General features: G+C 39.6%; 1 protein-coding gene across 4 annotated transcripts in view; it reads right to left on the bottom strand.

Annotated features, from left to right (window-relative positions):
• Positions 1–21,448, bottom strand: part of ITCH (itchy E3 ubiquitin protein ligase) — a 59,591-nt gene that overhangs the window by 13,023 nt on the left and 25,120 nt on the right. For all 4 annotated transcript variants that reach the window (XM_041404505.1, XM_041404506.1, XM_041404503.1 and 1 more), the window contains exons 2-14: positions 20,951–21,041; positions 18,415–18,553; positions 16,442–16,566; positions 15,121–15,258; positions 12,988–13,030; positions 10,790–10,959; positions 9,457–9,691; positions 8,186–8,281; positions 6,742–6,916; positions 5,828–5,894; positions 4,260–4,344; positions 2,607–2,735; positions 1,564–1,636 (exon numbers count right to left, since the gene is read on the bottom strand). In XM_041404505.1, the coding sequence (XP_041260439.1) occupies positions 1,564–1,636; positions 2,607–2,735; positions 4,260–4,344; positions 5,828–5,894; positions 6,742–6,916; positions 8,186–8,281; positions 9,457–9,691; positions 10,790–10,959; positions 12,988–13,030; positions 15,121–15,258; positions 16,442–16,566; positions 18,415–18,553; positions 20,951–21,020 (1,545 nt within the window). In that variant the 5' untranslated portion in view covers positions 21,021–21,041. The remainder of the gene's footprint in view (positions 1–1,563; positions 1,637–2,606; positions 2,736–4,259; positions 4,345–5,827; positions 5,895–6,741; positions 6,917–8,185; positions 8,282–9,456; positions 9,692–10,789; positions 10,960–12,987; positions 13,031–15,120; positions 15,259–16,441; positions 16,567–18,414; positions 18,554–20,950; positions 21,042–21,448) is intronic.

Here is a 21,448-nt window from a genome sequence, read left to right on the forward strand (position 1 = left end):
AAACATGAAGATCAATAACATATTTCAGCTGAGGAAGGCTTTCTAGCCCAGAACTGATGAGACACATGAAGAACCTCGTCCTGTGAGAAAAGGCTGAAAGAAGTGGGATTGTTCAGCCTGGAGAAAGTTCCGGGTGACCTAACTGTGGCCTTCCAGTACCTGGACCAGTTGCTGAAAGGAAATTTTTTAGATGTGAAGGGTACAATCACTTAAAGTTTCCATACTCAGTTTGGACTGCTATTTGTTGCATATATTAAAGGGTACAGTTGAATTTCACCAACAGATATAAAACAAACCCAGCAATCAAGGTATCTAAATTGTAATTTAATCCAAGAACAAATTGGTTCCAATACTGCTATCTACAGTGACATGAACACACCTCCAGTTGCTGCTCAGAACAGATTAAATATTGCACTCCCACAAGATACTGGAAAACATGAAGATCAATAACATATTTCAGCTGAGGAAGGCTTTCTAGCCCAGAACTGATGAGACACATGAAGAACCTCGTCCTGTGAGAAAAGGCTGAAAGAAGTGGGATTGTTCAGCCTGGAGAAAGTTCAGGGTGACCTAACTGTGGCCTTCCAGTACCTGGAAGGGACCAACAAGAAAGATGGAGAGAGACTATTGACAAAGGCCTGGACAGGACACAGGGAACAGCTTCCCACTGCCAGAGGCAGGATTAGGAGGGATATTGAGAAAGAATTCCCAGCACCTGTGAGGGTGGGCAGGCCCTGGCACAGGGTGTCCAGAGAAGCTGTGGCTGTCCCAGATCCCTGGAAGTGTCCAAGGCCAGTCTGGACAGGGCTTGGAGCAACCTGGGGTAGTGGAAGGTGTCGTGCCCACGGCAGAGGGTTGGAATGAAATGATCTTTAAGGCCCTTTACAACTCAAACCATTCTGTGATTCTACAAATTTAATAAAAAATTAGAATATTCAGGCTATACTGCACAAAATTCTAAGTGAAAAACAAGGCTAGTCTCTCCACTATTTTCAAAGGATAATTCAGTGACTCCTGAAAACTGGAACATTTAAACCAAAGACTTTTTCCTAAACATCAAGTTACTTCATCTCTTGATATAAGGAGCTTAGAGGACCAAGACTGACACACTGGAATTTGATATTATGTTAGAGTACCCTATGTGCACCACAGTATATGCCTCAGTGCCTAGATACGTCTGTTGTGTTGCAAATGCCCTGCATTTTCTGCCTGAAGTGGGTATACATATAGAAAGTAAACCTTGTATTAACTCTAAAAAAACTGTGCCTCCATATATTTCTGTATTAACAGCAGCAAGAAAACACTATTCAGAAATCCACCACTTCAAAAAAAGTAGGGAAAGTGATGTTTTCCTTTATTCTAAAACATTTAAAGCCAAAAGTTACATCACTTTAAAGTGTACATGAGATTATACATTTCCTGCATTTACTCCCTCCTAATTTAACTCACCTTTAACCTTAGAGTAGTTTGACTCCCTTTATTGGAAGGCACTGAAGAAGGCATTGAAAGCATGTAAGCAAAACCAAAAATGCAAGCAAATATTGCCAAAAAATTATTCCATACCTGACACCAGAATCTGAAATAATGGACCTTGGCCTTGAAATCACGCACATAAGCTATCTGGGGTCCATTGTCTCTGCAACCAAAAGCAGGAAAAGAATGAATTTCCAAGTGTTTTTGTAACTGAAGTAAAAGCCTGCAAATGTATTAGTTATACAGCTGTATGGTTTAGCTGGCTATCTAGTCACATTTTTTGATTTTGGGGTGTAATTTCTTGTTTTTAAACTAAGAAAAATCTTCCTTTGTGAACTGTGGAATGCTTAACAGTACATCTGAAACACTTCCTGAACACTGACTGTAAAAAAAGATTCTAACAATAAAGAAGGGGTGACATTCAATTAACTTGGGAGGTAAATTCTGGTTTCAACCTCATTCTAGTTCCTAAAAAACAAATCAGAAAAAGAAAGGGTTAGGTCTCTTTCAAAGAGAGAGACTAGTAACTCTAAGGGATCTGGTCATCAACAAGACAGATGCAGCTCCTCCATTACTCTCAAATCTCATACACTATGTAGCAAGAAGGATTCTGCAGTATTCAGAACTCTGCCTTCTTCAGGGACTTTCAGTGAATGAAAAATCCCAGGTAATTAAGAAGCACTGCTCCATGTAAACCTTCCTGCCTAATACTGACTGTAAAAAAAGATTCTAACAATAAAGAAGGGGTGACATTCAATTAACTTGGGAGGTAAATTCTGGTTTCAACCTCATTCTAGTTCCTAAAAAACAAATCAGAAAAAGAAAGGGTTAGGTCTCTTTCAAAGAGAGAGACTAGTAACTCTAAGGGATCTGGTCATCAACAAGACAGATGCAGCTCCTCCATTACTCTCAAATCTCATACACTATGTAGCAAGAAGGATTCTGCAGTATTCAGAACTCTGCCTTCTTCAGGGACTTTCAGTGAATGAAAAATCCCAGGTAATTAAGAAGCACTGCTCCATGTAAACCTTCCTAGCTAATAATGTAGTAAGAGGAAAAAAATAAATATTTAAAAACTGATGTGTGCTAAACTTCACCTTTGGAAACCTTAGTAAAATGTTAAGAACACTTACAGAGCAGACTTGCCCGTGCGGGGATCTATGTATGTAGTGGTTCTTCTATTGTGATCCACAAAATAGGGAATTCCATCCACTGTAAACCGCATTTCCCAGCCCTCTGGCAAGGGCTTCTCATTTAACTGACTACGGATACAAGAAAATACATGGTAATAGATCAACTGAATCCATTATGTCAATTGAGTAATACCTGAGACAGTAAGTATCTTAGAAAATCTAGAAACTCTACAGATTGAGAAACTTTCCGCTTGGATTTATTTTAGCTTCCCCCGCCACCCCTCCTAAATTTGCAGTCAGCTCCCAATTAGCCCAAAATGACTGGTGAAGTACACATTAGCTCATTTGCTTGCAAAACCTTAAATAAAGGCAAAGAAAACACCTTAAGGGAAAAGTGTAAGCAAGGTTTATTGTTTCCTTCACAAATAACAGAATTTTATCTTCTAACTATGAGGCTTTTACTCACAAACTGATAAAATTTTAATAAGCAGCTTTTGGTACCTCATGCATAATCCCAGCAGCTTTTGGTACCTCATGCGTAATCCCAGCCAAAAATGTTTCAGAATGACAAAAAATAAAAGAAAATGCAAATATTGATCATGTGGGGGTTTTTTTGCCAATTTCCAACTTAGTTTTGTTATACACAAAAGTAAATCTCGATACATCTGGAAGACCTGAGTAGTATCACTGTGAAGTGCTCCCCAGTGGCTTCTCTCCATAAATACCATGTCCTGACTGTGCAGCCCAAACATTCTGTTGCTAGGCTGCTCCAAGAGTAAGTGCTCTCCACAGCTGGCTGCTGCAGAGGTGAGTGGCTGCAGCTGTGACCCCTCACACAGCCTTGGCTGTCGCACTTCCCCTCCTCCATGGAGGACAGGTGAAGCTGCTTCACCAAACAGACATTTTCAGCTCAAACAGCAGTTAGGATGAACACACTTCACCCTCAACTTCGTGCCTCCATTGCTTACCTCAAAGACTTTGCATTTACAGAGCCCAAAACAAACAGAACTCTAGTGTTTCTAGTAGTGCCTCAAGTTCTCTGTCTCCTTTATTCCTCCTTTTTTAAAGAAGTGTGAGGAAAGGTGCTACAGTTTTTTAGGTCTGTCTTTTTTCGGTCTCCTACCCATCCCTGGATGTGTCCAAGGCCAGGTTGGACAGGGCTTGCAGTAACCTGGGATAGGGAAAGGTGTCCCTGCCCATGGCAGGACAGTGGAACGAGATGCTTTAAAGTCCCTTCCAACCCAAACCATTCTGTCATTCTATGCCTCTGTGGGAAACAACCAAAGTCTTACTCAAGACTCTGCACCATCCTATCATCCTACAAAGGAAAACTCTTCTTCCTCCAATGACACAAATGTTTAGACAAATGTAACTGATTACTTATGAAAAGTAGAAGCTGTCCTGGGGAATGAGTTTATTGCTTACTGTTGACCTAGGCTTTCTTGGTAATTGTAGGATGACACAGTAATATTGTGACAGTTTCCATTTTGGCCAATATCTCAACTTTTTATTGAGCTTTCTGATGTTTGTATAGCACAATCCATGCCACACCTGTGGGCAGCAATTCCTGGCTCACTCCACTCTCACTTACTTTGTTACATTTTAATTTCATTTACATTTTCATCATACAAGCAGCTTCAACTGATGTCTTACCCCTGACTCCTGGGGTCTTCCCACTGAGTGATTCGTGTGTTGTGATTGACAAAATACACTCTGCCATTGCTGTCAGTTCTCTTTTCTGAAAAGACGTAAAAGGAGAAGAAATTCAATTCCCTCTTTAATACATTGCTGAGACTACATCAAATATACAGTATCAACCACCAGACCCAGCCTTTCCTGCTCTCAGGTTTCTCTGTACCTCCTCTAGCCCAACATATTTTCACTTTCATTGACACTACTCCTTACTATGTAATTTATTTTTCAATTGTAGGAGGAATTATTTGGAAACAGGAAAAAGCGTGAGCTGTTTTGTCCACAGGAAACTTCAGCTGTATCAAATACTGTGATGTGCCTGACAAGCAACACAGAAAGCAAACACAGAGGAGGGAACAGAGGTACACAGAAGTATAAAGAAGATACAAGGGGGCTTCAAGTTCAAATTATAGCAGGGAATAAAACACAGTCAATGCAGTTTCCAAGAAAATCCATTTATATTTTCTCTTAGATGAACCATGGGCATACACTGACCTAACACTGCCTATGAGAAATGCCCTGACTTGCTCCTCTGTACCATTCTGCAGCTCTTCATACCATTTTTACTTAGTGTTGCAAGACAAACAAATTACAAAAATGGATCAAAATCTGACTACCACAGCTCAAAAGCTTCAGTTTCCAAAAGAAGTCTGTAATTAGGCATTTGCCTATGAGCCTGACAGCAGAAATCCTGGAGATTCAGTCTGCCATTTCCTGGACACGGCCAGCCTAAAGATCTTTCTGTGAAATGTTATATGTAATCTACCTAAGCACAAGTCTGGGGAACAACAATTTCATGGCATGAAGTTGCAGCAATACCAGGACTAAAAATCCAAATAGTTTTGTCTGAAAAGCAGATGAACCCAAAAACTCAGGTCTAACTCTGTCAAGTAATTACTTGCTCCAAATGCCACAACAGCATTCTGAGAGCTTTGCCTAAGTATCATAAAACTTGAATTTTTATATCTGCTTGATAGTCATACCAGAAAGCAGTTCTCAACTTCTATTTTTTTTATTATACCCTGCCAAAATTTGTATTAATTGTTAATTCTCAACCCTGTAAAGTACAAGAAACAAATTTATTCCATGGAGAGGGCTCAATCAAGAAGCAGTTAGTTGTCACTATAAAAAAACATTTTCAGGCCAACAAAACTCTTTAAGAGTTGTCTTGGAGAGAGAATTTAGCAGTTTGACTGATTTAGAGAGGATTTGGAGCCTGATTTAGCAGGAACAGGATGGTGGGGGGAAATAAAAAAGTCTCAAAAGCATGACAGTGTTAAAGCAGCTATTACACTTGTTACCAGGGGAGTAAACCAGAACACTTTATAGTTTCTATCCACTTTGAAATGGCATAGCCTAGTCAGGATTCTGTTTCAACAGCACATTTGATTACATCTGATTTTTAAACATTTAAAATGTAGATTTTAATTTTTAAAAACTAGCTTAGAACAGCTGACAAATAATTTGGCAGAAGTATGCTTTAATGTTTAATTACATTGCATTATGAAACACATTCAAGTTAGTCTTACCCCATCCATGTGGCAGAGGGCCAAGAGGATCAAACTCTTTGTTCTGTGTGGATGAAAAATCCTGGTTCTGCAAGTCACATGAACAAATGAGGCATTAATGACTAGTCATGTGCTTTCCAGATGTTCTACCATAGCCATCCTGAATTATTGAAGTAAATGCATTTTTGTTAATGTTACACATAAGAAAAGATGCCACTATTTCTTTTCCTCCACAGAGAAGCTCCATTTTACTGACCTTGGCATGCTTAATTAACTACAGTGCTAAGAAATAATTATTCTTTGTTTAGTACCCCTGCCTACATAGGAGGAAATTAGTACAGCAGCACCCAGAGCAATCAGAAACTTCATTCCTGCACTCAGTACAGTTCTCCCTACCACCACAGGCTCCATTTTATTCTCACACGTACAGCAAATCAGAACCTATATCATTTTTGATGAGCCTGAGTAGCATGAGTTGGAGTGATCTAATGTCTGCTATTCATCAGAGACAAACAATGGAGTAAAAGTGCAGGAAGGATTATTTTCAATTTCCCTGCTCTCCTAACATTCATTGTGCATAATTCATTTTACCCAGAGCAGAAATGCATTGCTTACCTCCCATGTGTTTGGCCAGGGTAACACAAGATACAATACAAATAACCCAGCTTATTACTAAGCTGCAGATTGTTTTGAGCCAAAGGCTTTATCAATACTGTACACAAATTTAATCCAAGAAGCCCAATATTGAGGTGACAACTAAACCCCATGTGCTGACTGGAAGGAGATGAAATAACATTTTAATGAGCCCTCCCTGCCACACAGAGATACATTATCATAAACCATAAGAGAGTGCTGCCTTTATGGAGGAAGGTCACCCACAGGCATGCCCCAACCCCAAAACCACCCTAAGCCTCAGTCACCCAGGTATTCCTTACCCCATAGATGAACCTCTGGTTGAACTGCTGCATGGCTCCCTGGAGCTGGCTGCGCTGGAGCTGCCACTGCTCGTAATTCCGGACAGACTCCAGCGTCGGCCTCTGCCACGTCGTAGTTCTGGTGAAGTGGTCGACGTAATAAATCCTCCCCATGTTGTCAACTCGGCGCTCCCAGCTTTGGGGGAAAAGACAAGCCACAGTTGTCAATAGCTGGCAATTTAAGGGCTCAGAGGCACTTGGAGGCCAATGTGGTGGAGGGGAACAGAAAGCATGGGCTCATCAGCAGCTTTCTTCTCCTTGCACCCTCTGCTAAAATTATGCAAGAGCTAGACTTTTTTTATGAGAATCACTTCTATTTGTTGTATACTATATAAAGTCAGACCCATTCAATTTATTGTATTTTCAGGGTTTTTTGAAATAGTTGTCAAGGGCTGTCTAGACCACTGTCCATAATGTGCTGGCATCACTGCAGTTATCTCACCCAGCCCGTAACACAAGCCTGCTGGTTTTGCCTAAAACACAGCAAACCCATTGACATTTTAAGCTATTCAACACAAGACTTCCTCACACTCTGATCCGGCAGAAAAGAAAGGTTTGGGCATGGGTTTGGGCATAGCGTTTTGTTTTGATTTTCTTTGGTTCGTTTTTTTTTCCCCCTAATTTTCAGTTCATATGAGATCAGTACTACTTATAAAACTTGGAAGAAAACATTCCTATTCTAAGTAAGCTTAAGCAACATACAAGTTCATCTGCTCAAAAAGTTCAAAATAACTTGAAACATGACAGGTGGGCTCCATTTATGAGACTGCCAGTTTTTGTTCTTTAATAACAAGCTCTCTTTACCATCCCATGTTTTCACTTTGTAATTCTTTATAGTCTGTGAACCATTTGATGATGAAAGAGTGCAACACAACAACTCTTGTGTTTTCTTATATTGTTACAAAATAAGAAACAGCAACTGTGAACTAGCATCACTGGCTGTTCTGATGCCAAGACCTGGAGAAGTTTAATAACGAACGTTAGTTTCTATGTGCATAATAAATTGGCAGCTGGGAGCCCTGAGACAAGATCAAAGGCCAGCAAACAGTACCTCGAGATAAGAGGTAACCAAGAGCATTCCTGCTCAAGCTGATAGCTACCTCAATGCTAAAATACTTTTCTTTGTTTTTTGATCTCTTTTACTCTTGGGGGTGTCTACTGTCTTTAAGTGAAATCTGTTTCTCGATCAGTAAAGATGCACTTGCCTAGTCTTTGACAGGAAATTCAGATTTGGCTCTTTTTGACATTCAACTCTTTTCCATATGCATTCCTTGGAGACAGTCCGGAGCAACTGGGTTCACATTTCTGTTTTCAAATATTTGTTCCAGCTTTAGCAAACTGTCAGGCAATTAATTCCTGAAAAACCCAGACATCTGAGATGATTGTATGGCTGATGCCGGCTCACCTTGGAGGAAGAGGCTCTGGCCGATCCCACGTTGTTCTTTTTTCAACATGATCCACGTAGTACACTCGACCATGCTGGTCTACTCTTTGCTCCCAACTGAAAATAGATAAAAAAGTTTAATCTTCCTCCACATCAAACTATTCCAGCCATTCATCTACAGCATAAAGATGAGAAACATCTGTTTTCATAAAATGCTTAAAAGTAACCCTTGGCTCATGAGATGCACCAGAACAGTGTGCAGCACACAGTGGTACCATTCAGATTAACAGTGATTCTATGCCAACTAAAATTAAAAAAGCATTGTACATGAATGTACAGAAACAGAAACTCAAATTCATGCCTAGACGTAAAATTTTAGCAAAATTTTGTATTCAGTATCAAGTGTATCAATAACCTGTTGAACAGAAGCAACTACAGATCATAATCCCCTTTTTTAGAGTAGCATTAATCCAACATAGGCATATTTTTCAGTCATCAAATATATGCAGAGATCACCATAAGGACATTGGTCACATTTTCTGCATATGCAGTATTTGGGATAATGACTTACCCCTGTATTTGCATCAGATATAACATCACAGGGGAAATAAAAAGCTATTTACCATTTCTGTTGAAATCAAAATGATAAAGCAACAACTGCTGTTTTCAAGACCACTTCTTTATTTCTGTTATCCTGTGAGGTAATTCAGACCACTCCTACCTTTTGCTTCCACTACCTGCAAATCAAGAAAGGTAATTCACCAGTTTCACCATTCACATTGGGAAGCTTTTTTTTTCCCCTCACACAGAGTGTCCACAAATGTTTTTGCTGCTGCTTTTATAAAGTTGAGAGCTTTGAGGCAAGTGGTCAACCATCTGACAAGTTCCACGTGCACCCGAAGTAAAGCAGCAGGTCCACACTACTCTCAAGAGCTGCAGTATGAAACCCAAACCTTCAGGAGTGCAATAGCAGCTTTTCTTCTACTTACCTGTACCAATATTTTCCTACCTGACTTTATTTTAATTTGAAGACAACGAGCTGTCACACTATTTTATACCTACGTTTCACTGACATGGGAACGTATGATAAGTATCAGAAGTAATTCTTTCCTTGAATGCTTGAAGACCGACCATACAAAACAATTATAAACCCTCCAAATTCATATTGGGGGATTTTGTCAGGCAGCAGAAGGCAGATGTTATCTATGGTTTCTTACACCTACTGTAAGTAAAATAAAGCAAAACCAGAAAAGTCAGCACACACAGGGAGAAAGAAGTTATTAAACCCATACCCAGGTGGAAGAGGCCCTTGGCTGACTGTAGTAAGAGCCTGAGGTGAAGGATTTACTGGCTGGACTTGTCTTGACACCGGGGGAGTGGTGAGTGCAGGAGTGGCAGGAGCTGTGGTTGCAGCTGTTGCCCCCTCAGGGCTCTGCTCTGAAGGTGTATTTGAGGCTGTACCTGCCAGTGATCCTGCACTGGCCCCATCGCTTTCTGTGGATGTGGATGAAGGACCATTTGCACTTGCTATGATGTCAGAGAGAGAAGAGAAAAAGCCTTTAACTGACTTTTATCACCAATCCATTGTATAAGTTACACATTACAAAAGCAAACCTGCCAGAACTGCTGTTTCCACAGCTACATTTTGTAGCTTAAACAAAAACTGAACAGCAATTCTGTCTCACTGTAAAAATGCTTTAATCCAGGAACTGCCATCAACAGCATTTTGGTATTTCTGATAAATATTTACCTTGTCTGCATTCTGTAAACATTAAATTAGGATAAAAAACTACTTCTTTGTACTAATGAATTAATTATTTTCCATTCATTATTTGGAACAATAATAGAAGTGATGATAAGCATAAAATTTTCAAGAAGAGATTTGATATTGCATGGCAAGTAACAATCACAACAGGAGGGGAACACAGACATTCTTTAAATGTTTTCAGTTTTATCTTAATGCCATTTGGTGGGTGGGGTTAGAAGTTGAACACAGGTCACGTCTCATTAACTAACTGCACTGCATTAATCTTTTAAAGTAATTACTGTATTGCAGGGTATATCCAGACCCAGCATTTATCAGTTGTAATAATGAGACTACAGAAACGCTGCATTGTGTGGGAGTAAAGGAATTACCCCTAAAAGATCAAGTAACTTCTCAGAATTAGTGGCCTTCAGGTAGTTTTAAATAACTAGATTTAAAAAAATCTATCCATTTCAGCAGAGAAGAACAATGAATGTTTTAAGTGCTGCAGCTTCACAGAATCCAACTGCAGTTGTAGAAACCAATAACTCATATCTCAGAACACAGTATTATCAACTTGAGGCAATTCTGTGAGCCTTCATGTGGATGCCTTAGTGCTGCAGCAGCACTCACTTATGTTCTCCTGGTCCCAGCTCCACTCTCTGAAGCAGCATCACTGACTGCCACCACCCCTGAGCAGACGTGGAAACAAGAAATTTCCAGTAACAGGAACAATGACTAAACAATTTGTACCGAATGCAAGCTAAAAAATACCCCTTCAGAAATGACCTGCCAAAGAATTTACTATCCAAAGTGCAGTTAAACATCAGGAGCAGAACCAGTTATGTTCACTCAAGGAGTGCCCAGCCCCATGGACGTACCGGCGACCGACGGGGGTCTACGGGGAGTGGGGGGCGGGGGCCTGGCAGGCCTGGGAGGTCTGGCAGGTTTGCAGTTTCCATTTGTGAGCAACGGAGAGTCACTGCCATTAACAGTCTTGTTTTCACTGGAAGCAGCATCCTCACAGTTTTCAAGGCCATTTGAGTTAGTCCTTTTGCAGGAAAAGACACAGAGAACTGTTCTAGTAGTGCACAGGTGAAACTTTGCAAATCACAGAATCATGGAGGAGTTTGGGTTGGGACAGGCCTTAAAGATCATCTCGTTCCAGCCCCCTTCCACTAGACCAGGTTGTTCCAAGCCCCATCCAGCCTGGCCTGGGACACTTTCAGGGGGGTTGAAAAGACACATGAAAGACCCTAGAATGCAATAGTTACAACTAGGTGAGATTTATAACACTCATAATAATTCCAAGTATCTATACATCTGTATAAACACACTCAGAGTTTATCTCCTGAGGTACTTGAAACCTCAGTTGATGGAAAGGTGGTGAAATAGATGTAGATAACATCTGTCATCAAAATCTCCTCTTTCCTTTCCCAATTTGATACAGCTGCCCTTAGGTCCAGGCTCTGGATTTTGCTGCTCAGCTATTTCTGCCCATGAGTTCCTAATGAGATGAGAAGCCAACACCTGAGAACAGCCTGTACACCTTTACTCCACAGGGCTGGCATATGCTCAGAACACACAAAATGCTACAAGTTTTTAGAAATCTTACTTATGCATACATTTTTTTCCTCTAAACTAAATTTTGGAACAGGCTGGAGAATTTAGGATTAAGGTTTTAACCAGCAGCTATGAATATAAATTGCACAACCTTACAAGAATTAAGAAGCTACATAGCAGTACTGACCCATGCTGTGCTGTTCACTTACACCTAGCAGAGTATTATTCTGATATATTTGTAGCTCCTTAAGCAGAGTTAGAGGTATCTACATCTTTAGTCTAAAGCATTTTATTTTCAGAACATGTTGGGCAAAACAAAAAGGTTGTTAACAAAAATTCTAGTGGATTTACAGCTCAAGCACATAAGCCATCACAAATGAAGGAAGAGGTTACAGTTTCAACCCAGTACCTTGAAAATTACATTCCTTCAAATGTACACAAACTAAAACCCAGTAGATAAGGCTAAGTAAACCCCAAGTCATAAAGGACCAAGTAAAATCATGTTGATTTACCCTCATGTCATGGTCAAACACTTTTGCTCTATACCAGGTGTGGTGCATGTAATTCATACTACACCAACCGCAAAATAAATGGGTCCAAATCATTAGTGACCTCAAATCTGTAGGAGGTTTAACCCCAATTTTTCAGCCATTCCCCCTCCCCTTGTTCTTTCATGTCATGCCCTTGTAGAAAGTCACTTTTCTGACCATTTACATGATCCTCACAATGACTACCAGAAGCCCCCTGGTTGATACCAAAACTGAATCATTGTAATTATTATTGTTATTATTCTATAATGTTCAGGTATTCTGAATATCAAGGCATCTAAAAATTCATTCAAATACAAAAAGAAAACAGAAAAAACCCAAACTTTCAAGGGAAGACTTCAGACAACACAGCCAAGAATACAAACTACTGGAAAAAAGTGAAATTTAGCTTGGTTACTCCAGATGTCACCCAGAGTACTGTGCCTTGTACAGATCCTTAAAATACTTGTAGTACTGGGAACTAATTAAAGTAACACAGTGCTGGGCACACTCTTATCCTACTAGCAGCAAGATTCATAATCCGATATCAGTGCACGGTAAGTGCCAGACAGATTTTGGGATCTTAAAGCTAAATATAATTCTGATACCTTCATACTATAAAACAAACCAGTGTAAAAGCAACCAGTGCCATTTTTTTTTGGGGGGGGGGGGGGGGGGGGTGGGGTGTGTGAGGTGTTTAAATATATATTTTACTTTGGGTATTCACTGGGAGAAGGATGAGGAACACAAAGGGAAAACACAAAAAGATCAGTCAGGTATGGAGGCAAAACTGTGGCCAGACAATGGAGCTGAGCAACAGTTCAGTATTTTTGTTTAGGGCATGCTCAGATCTTAACAGATACTGCTGCCAGGCATATTCATAAATTTTTAATTGTCTACTTTACAAAACACACAATTCCTCTCTTTCAAAACTGCGAATACTAGAAGACAGAATTAAAAAAAAAAAAAAAAAAGGAAAAAGGTCTTACCGTGTATCACTCCTTACTCTGGAGTTTTCACTCTGTGTAGGACCTTAAATACCAGGAAGAAAAATAAAACAGAAGCATAAGCAATACTCTGAATCATTTCCAAGGAAAGCAGCAGCCTTTAATGCTCACACTTCTTTCAAGTGTAGAGGTGAGACACTATGTGCTGCTTTTCTACAGGGTTTCAAAGCTGTACATATTTTGCATGTCTCTATTTGTGTGTGTGAATACAATTTTTTTAAACCACTGCCACTGTAATACTTCCACCTTACGGAAGATGTAACAGGACATCATTTGACTGTGTGAATATTCCCAAACACACACACTGTTTTTCTAGCAGTATAAAGCCCTGTTCATTCTTTTAAGTGGAGATGGCTTTTCATACTCTCTCAGTGATGGCAGGCAGAGCAGAAAGGGCAAAAACTTGATTGAAATCTCTCTGGTTGGCTGGGGGCTTCATTTTCTGGGGCTCTCTAGCCTAGACCCTTCCCCTTCTCAGTAAATTATTTAACATAAAGGCATTGAAGCAGGTACAAAATATGGCTGCACTCCAAAAGCACTACAGCAGTTCAACCTAGATTTGCAAATGTTTTGCAACTGCTTATTCAGCCAGCTTGGAAATATCTGCCTTTTGTGCCAGCATTTGCAAACCTTGAATATGCAGCACACAAATGCTCATTCATGTAGGTAGCACCAATACTTTATTTCCATAGAGTAAAACAAATGTCGTTAAATAAAGAAATCAGTTTTCAGTTCTGATGGGAACTGTAGACAGATCTAGGCCAAAGACAAGGATGTAGTCACAGAAAGGTTAAGGATAATGAGTTGTCAGTGGACTGTGCATGGAAGGAATTAAATCCCAGCAAGAGAAATCTTAACTTAAAAGAAACTCCATAAACAATGTATTTGCCTGAAGTGCCTTTAGCTTGTACAATGTGCTAGGCTACTTTAACATTTAACTCCTTCCTTTAACATTAACTTCCTTCCAGTCCCCTGCTTGTCCCTGCTTCTGCTGAGCTTGGGGCTTGCTGTTTTGAACCCAACCCTGTAAACAGAACTCAATTCCACTACCTGCATGACTTTTCCCACCTTTTTCTCAGCAGGTGAACTTTGGGAAATTCAAGAAAGCAAAGATGAAAACTGAGTACTGTATAAAAGGAAAATTTGGTACTTGTACTAGATATTTCCATCCCTGTACCTCAGCCGTGCTCTGTCAGTCCCACAAAATCCCAGCATCTAGCTTTTACTTACAAACAAAATTCCACACAATCAGTCTGTGCGACTGATCCTTTTAACAAAATGCAAAGAAAATGGAGTAAAAGCTCTAAGAAATAATGGTTACAGAATTTGTGTATTAATTCCATTTTTGTACGATATTCAGATGAAATTTCAAAGCCTCTAGGACTTTAACAGCCTCCTCCCCACGCCCTCCCCCAGCCCAGACACCTAGAGCTGGCCAATTAAATGTCTAGCTGGTCACTATGGCAGACACTGTCTCTTGTTGCTTTCTAGGAAAATAACTCTTACCTAGTTCTACTTCTCAATGTACAGTATTTCAGAAATGCTCCACTGTCCTGCTCCAAAGGAATTAAAATTACCTTTTTATTTTACTGTAATTAGATATTTTACATGCATTCAAGTTTTCAGTTTAAAAAACTGTACACACCAACTAAACAGAAAGTGGATCCCCCTCTGCAGTTCTCCACAGGGAAATAAATCTATGAATACATTTAAATGAGCTATTTTAAGATAAATTAATATAAACCCACATCTCCTAGTAAGCAGAATACTTATTGCTAGGACGGTGATGAGATCAAACCAACTTTGCATTTCTTCAGTTTATGATGCTGTTAAAATTCAGGGAAGCAAGAGGCTTTCATTAACATTTGGGATCTCTAGATAACAGTTTGCAAAGTCCAGAAAATAAAGATGTGATCAGGTTTTTGTTGCAATAAGGCTGAAGGTCTGCCCTGTGAACTATGACTCCACCTCAAAAATGCATGAGATTTCTGATCTCTATAGACAGAAAGTTACAGAAATTGCTGTTATTGTGCTTATTTAAAGACTGTGTTAAAGCTTCTCCAAAAACGGCTTTGCATAGCAGATATATGTAGATTTGGACTTAAAATTACTCACTTCTTGTACTTGAGGCTTCCCCATTGGTCAGGAGCTCGGGGTCGACCTGCATCCCATCCAGACAGACTGACAGATCTCCCACCACTTCTGCTGGCTCCCTGTCACCAACGAGGTGCAACGTCACCACTACCTGCTCCACTGGAAAAGAACAAAGGGAGCTTATCTTACTGCATGAGGAAAAAGGGCCTTTTATTCAAGAAGCCAATTGCAAACCTCAGTGATCAAAGGGGGAAAAAACCCCAAACACTCCCCAGACCTACAGCTCTAGCTCTCCATTATTTTTTTTTTGTGTGGTAAAACTGAGCATTTTCATACATCATTGAAAGTTATTGTTTCTACAAAAAGAGCAAAACTGGAGCATAATCTTGTTGCTGCCTAGAAAAGATTATCATGACAGCAGAGATTGACTCTCACATTTCTATAGCAATTAATGCACCTGCCCTCAATATAGAGTTAGGAAGTAATTCACTTTATCCTTGATTAAGAGCAGATACAATTTCTGTCTTCTGACTAAAAAGGTTCACATTTACCAAATGACATCCAGATTCACATTCAGTAGTGAACATTTTCCATCATCTCCCCAGACCAATGGTATATTCAGAGTTTTCAGTGAAACGGAACTGTAAATAAACATTCTTGCCTAAAGGGTTTGAAACAAACCCTAGTGAGCACCAACAGGTGCCTGGTGTCAGACAGCAAGAACACTGACCCATGGGGATTTTCACCCAGATTCAGCAGGACAGCACTGCCAGGAGAGCAGCTCTCACTGCTGTCAGCGTTCTCCATCTGCAACACCCATGTGACAGTTGGGAAGCCAACACTTCCTTAAAGGACAGAACAAAAGCAGGACAGCACAGAGCTCTGTGCTGCAGCCCCGAGTGCTGGCATGGGTCTGTACAATTCTGTACTGCTCCTTCAAGTTGCTCAGTATGCACATACTGCCCAAAGCCTAACTAGATCCTAGATTAATGAAATAATACAACATACCCCATAGCACTATTTAGAACAAAAATAACTTTACACATTTCCAGTCTAGCACCAGAATTCAAACCATAGCTTGAATTTTTAAGCTTATAAAAGAAACTCTTCTCTTTCACTCAATCTTGCACACACTAGCAAAGCAAGAAACATCTTGTTTCCAGGGACACCATGGCAGGCTGTGTATAACCAAAAAAGACAAAAGTAACTGAAAAAGTAGTAGGAAGCTCATAAAAGCAACTAGTCACACTAAAAGGAACCCTTAAGGGCCATTTCCAGAGGTGCACGCAGCATTCATGTTCACTAACAGACAACCCAGAGGCACTCTCCAGCTCAGACTTACATTTCATACTGTTGGATTTCAATGTCTCATGAATATCCAGAGCTGCACTTCCCAGAAGGACATCAGACTTTAATGTTTGATGGCTCCAGACTCGAAAGTTTAATTTACTTACAGGAGTGACAATTCTGAAAAGAAAAAGTTGAGCACTGTAAGGGCACTTGTTGGTAGGGAGGGGGGTGAACTGAGCCATTTACTACCAATGTCACTAGAAGTAATTTAAAAACAAAGAAATAATGGTGGTAACATAAACAATTTCCAATTATCACATGCTCATGTCACCTGGATATGTCATGTCAATCAAGATTGTTGCAGACTGTTCATCGACCAAATACATATTTTATTATTACTATTTTAAGGGAAATATAGAAAAACTACCAGCATATACAACACAGTAATACACAGTAAGTTCCATGACAACAACTTCAAAGTAATTTTTAATGCTGATATTCTTTTTCTATAAGGAATATTCTAACATTTATATAGCTTTAAATTATTTTCATTGTGAGAAATGGGTACAAATGACTGCTTATCTTCTCAGTGGATAATTTCAGCTGTATACGATTGATAAGTCCAGACTTTCACAGTCAGCCAATCCCTTCAGAAGATCCACCTAACAAACTCCATGGAGAGAACCCCAATACAGCCAACCCTTCATTTGCAAAAGCCGCCACACTTTTCCTTTTTATCCTGAATCTGAATATAGGCATCTTTGCCAATATATTTCCTAAAAACCAATTTACTTCACTAAGCTCCATGCAGCTTCAGTGTAATTTCCAATTAAGTTGATATACAGGGGGTGTCTGTGCTCAGCTCTTACTCAACAAGAGTAAAAATGGCACATGTATTATTGTGTGGATTTGCACAGCACAAACCACACACATTCCCATTAAAAAATGAAAGAGAAAAAGGAAAGCTTTAGAAGGTAACAGAAAATTCTGCTAATCTACACTTATATGCATATAAAGTGCAAGATTTTCTTTTTCTTAATATATCTCAGTGCAAAGTAATGTAGTAAATAGTAGTAACTACAACTTCACAATAATCTAAAGTACAATAAAGGTACAGATACAAAAACAGTTTTCCTCAGGCAACGTTCCAAATGCTTCAAGAAGAATAATGTACAATTTAAGCACAAGCAAACCAAAGAATCACTGAATGGTTTGCACTGAAGGGACATTACAGCCCATCTCATTCCACCCCACTTTCTGCTATCCCAGGTTGCTCCAAGCCACATCCAGCCTGGACCTGAACACTCCCAGGGATGGGGTAGCCACAGCTTCTCTGGGCAACCTGTGCCAGGGCCTCAGCACCCTCTCAGGGAAGAATTTCTTCCTAATATCCCACCCAGCATGCCCTTGTGAAAAGTGCCTGCCCAGTGTGCAAGCACAGACTGATCTTTAACCCAGAGTTCCATGTGACATTAAGAGAAAACTAAATTTTATAGAACTCGTGTATCTTCTTTATTCACAACACAAATACTGGGCCAAGAATCATCTTGATTCTGATGTTAGTTTTGTATTAACTATTTGCATAAATTAATTTGCAATTTTAGATTTGTGCTTGAATCCAGAGGTGTACAAGAGAGAGCCAATTACCTGTGTTATGGCATGGTACACCACAGTGAGACACAAAGAACAGCTACACTTTTAGCAACAGAACTTCTGAAAGCTGTAACTTTAAACATGACCACAAAAATGTGCATAGGACCATCAATTTTAATATCAAGTTACTGTCCTTATTACTCACAGAATTAGAGCTCCTTTAATATGCCACACATAGCAATACAAAATACAAGGAGTGTAACAGTTCGTAAATATCTGTTTCAGACTGTACTATATTTACTCTAAAAATTATACATGCCACCATCTCATGCAACATTTGACTCCTTGCTTAAAATAAAAACACAATCTTCAAGCCCACTGTCAATTGCTTTAATTTAGCGCAAATAAACAGGAAAATAAAACCAAACCTACACTGTAAGATGCTGTTTCCACTTTGGACTATTTGTATTGTTGCATTTTTCTGTCTTCTTTGACTGTCCATCTACTGAGACTTCCACATAAGGGCTAGGTCCAAACCATTTATTCTTTTCTTTTAGTTTTGCTGAAATAACTGTTAAGAAAGAGAAAAACCAGTAATTGACTCAGGAAGATTTCAATTACAAATAGTATTGTTTCAGTTGAGAGCTTCCAAGTGTCAGATCACTGATGCTTGACAGTAACACTCAAGTGAAAAAACACATTAGATGGATAAAAACCCTCTTGCATTTCAGCTCATTTATACAATGCCACAGCTCACACAAACGCCTAAAACATGCAACAATACTTTTGCAACATCAAATACTCTTATTAATTATAACTAGTACAAGATCCACAGAGAAAATATCCTCTACAAGCGTCTCCTGTCTATCACCAGCCAAGAGAACTCCTGGAGTTTATTACACTGCTTGTTAAAAAGCTCAAAACATGATCTGCCTCTCACCAAGGCACTTTGGAAAATTGCCACAGCTTCTCATGGACAGAACATCACTAAGAAAACGAATTTTTTGTAAAGTTTTCTGTAGCTAAACAAACTTACTGAAAAGCTGAATCCAAACTCTGGGTTCCAGTAGCTACCTCCTGTTCTAGCAACAACAAATCTGGACAAGACTTGTAGCTCTAGAGCTTTAATTTTGGTGGGGAGGGGGTGTGGTGGGTGGGGTGTTTTTTGGTGTTTGGATTTTTTTTAAGCATTCAGTATTACTGACTGCAGCATTCCCATCTTTCCAAACAAAACTGCTATGCTGCCTCCTTTACGATGTGTGTCTACCCTGATATTTGAGTCCCGGGTGTTCTTGGATTCACTGGCAACACTGAACTCACAAAACAGTACTGAAGAAAAAGATATTATCATTTCCAGTTGGCCCCTGAATTCACTGTTCTGCAAAAAAACAACTTGCTCTTCTGTGTGTTTGTCACCCACCACAGCCTCAGTACATCCTTAAAAAGAAATGACTAATTCAGGCCCATCTGGCTAATCTCCCCAGATTCCCTTTATAGCCTATGCTCCTTTAGAGATTTAGAGAAGTAGCTTAGTATAAACTGCTCTGAACTGCTCCCAAGGAAAACTCTTTCTCTGTGTATTACAAAGATCTCACAGAATTCAACTCATTAATTTTCACAAACAGCTCCCCATCCTTTCCCTCCTGTCTCCAGTACTTCTATGCTGTAGCACCTCATACCTGAACATCTCCAATTATCTCAAAGACCTGCCTGGGAGCAGCAGAAATCAGCAGATTTGTACCTACTTTCTAAGTTTGTTCTTACCTAGACACCCTGGAACTTCATTTAAAACTAACGAGGGAAGCAGAATGGAGTTCTGAGGGTAGGGCAGGTGGGAGGTAACACCAGCAACAGTTTGCTTAAGGTGATGGCTGAACATCTACAGAAATTCAGACCTGAAATTCAAATACCTCAGTAATCTCAATTCTAAACACTGAGGCATTTATTCACTGTCTTTGTGTGAGTCTCAGGCCTTTAGTGGGGAAAGCCTTGGACAGCAGTCACCACTTCAATCCTTGGCTCTGCTCTCCATCCATGTGTGGAGGAGGTACCTCTGTAAAAACCTCTTCCAATTTCTCCCCAATATCAACTTGTAGGGACAAGATTTCTCCACAGACTACTGACGAAACACTAGCTTGTGACCTCAGAGGGACAGCTACAGCCTGTGTAATAGTGAGATCCAACCTCCTTCCTAGTCTAAAGCTTTCTATCTATTTTTGACCATTCTTTTCATCCCCACAATATCCCTTTTCTGAAACTACTGCATATACCCACAGGTCTTCACACTGAGGGTGCAAAATTTACTCTTGATGCTTCTAAACTGAGACCTGCATACACCCACGGACCTCCCATTCAGTTTTGATGCCTCAGTTAAATTTCCAGTAAACAAAAGTGAGGAAACCTTGATAATTAAGTTTCAATTGCTGCTCTGTTGGTAAGGCACTACAAAAAGTAAAGGCTGTAATGTAAATCCATCTCCAAACAATCCAGAGGTGTTCAATTACAGTGATATTCTCACCAACACTTTCATTAAATTCATCCCCTTTTTAATCCACTTCAATAGTAGTCATAAAAACATGTAACAAGGGAGAAGCCATAAGTCAACTTCAATGAACAGCAGTATCAAGAAAGTGTCAGATTTGATATTATGCCAAGTTTCACTAAGTGCAAGCAGTATCATAATGCACTATTACATTTCCAGGACTGCCTGTACAATTAACAGCAACCAAAAATAATTATTCCTTTCTTTTTTCTTTTATACCAATATGCATCATTTCAAAATGCATTTTAGATAAAACCCAGAATAACGTAGTTGCTAAGTAATGATGGCCTAACACCAATCCTGACTTCTCTTGGGTGTTTCACAATGCAAAACTTCCTGAAATGCAACACAGTAAACTCTGTTTAATTGTGGAAAAACACTGCCACATTTCTAAGCAGAAAAGACAGATAATTTCAGAAGGCTCACCAGTGATCTGAAGCTGTGATTTCATGGACAACCCACTGGCTGGTCCTGATCTGGACCCACTGCCAGCCATAATATGGGCTGGATCTTGAATCTGCATGAAGAGAGAATGCAAACATTTCAATACTCAGAAGCTCAAAAATTCATCTGGCTTTTGACATGTGGATACATTATAGTGCAAACAAACCCACCATACTTGGTTTTTGTCTAGTTCCTTTCCATTTCCCAAAGTACAGAAAATCATTTACAAAGGGCTCGGTCTCTTATTACATGACCTGTAACTATTTAGGTCCTAAGCAAAAGAGGTCTTTTGATTTTGTCACTTCAATCTGTGAATAAATGAGTAAATAATGTTCTAATTCCAAAGTTTGCTGTGCCTCTTATGCTTAAAACATCTGCTTGTCTTGATGTCATAAATCCTGGGTAGGTTTATCTTTCCGTGTCAAGTACTACTTGGTTTTAAAAATAAACAAACACCACAAGCATAAACAATCCACAAGC

This window comes from Onychostruthus taczanowskii, unplaced genomic scaffold (genome assembly GCF_017590055.1).
Source record: "Onychostruthus taczanowskii isolate IOZ18803 unplaced genomic scaffold, ASM1759005v1 scaffold210, whole genome shotgun sequence".
Lineage (NCBI taxonomy): Eukaryota > Metazoa > Chordata > Aves > Passeriformes > Passeridae > Onychostruthus > Onychostruthus taczanowskii.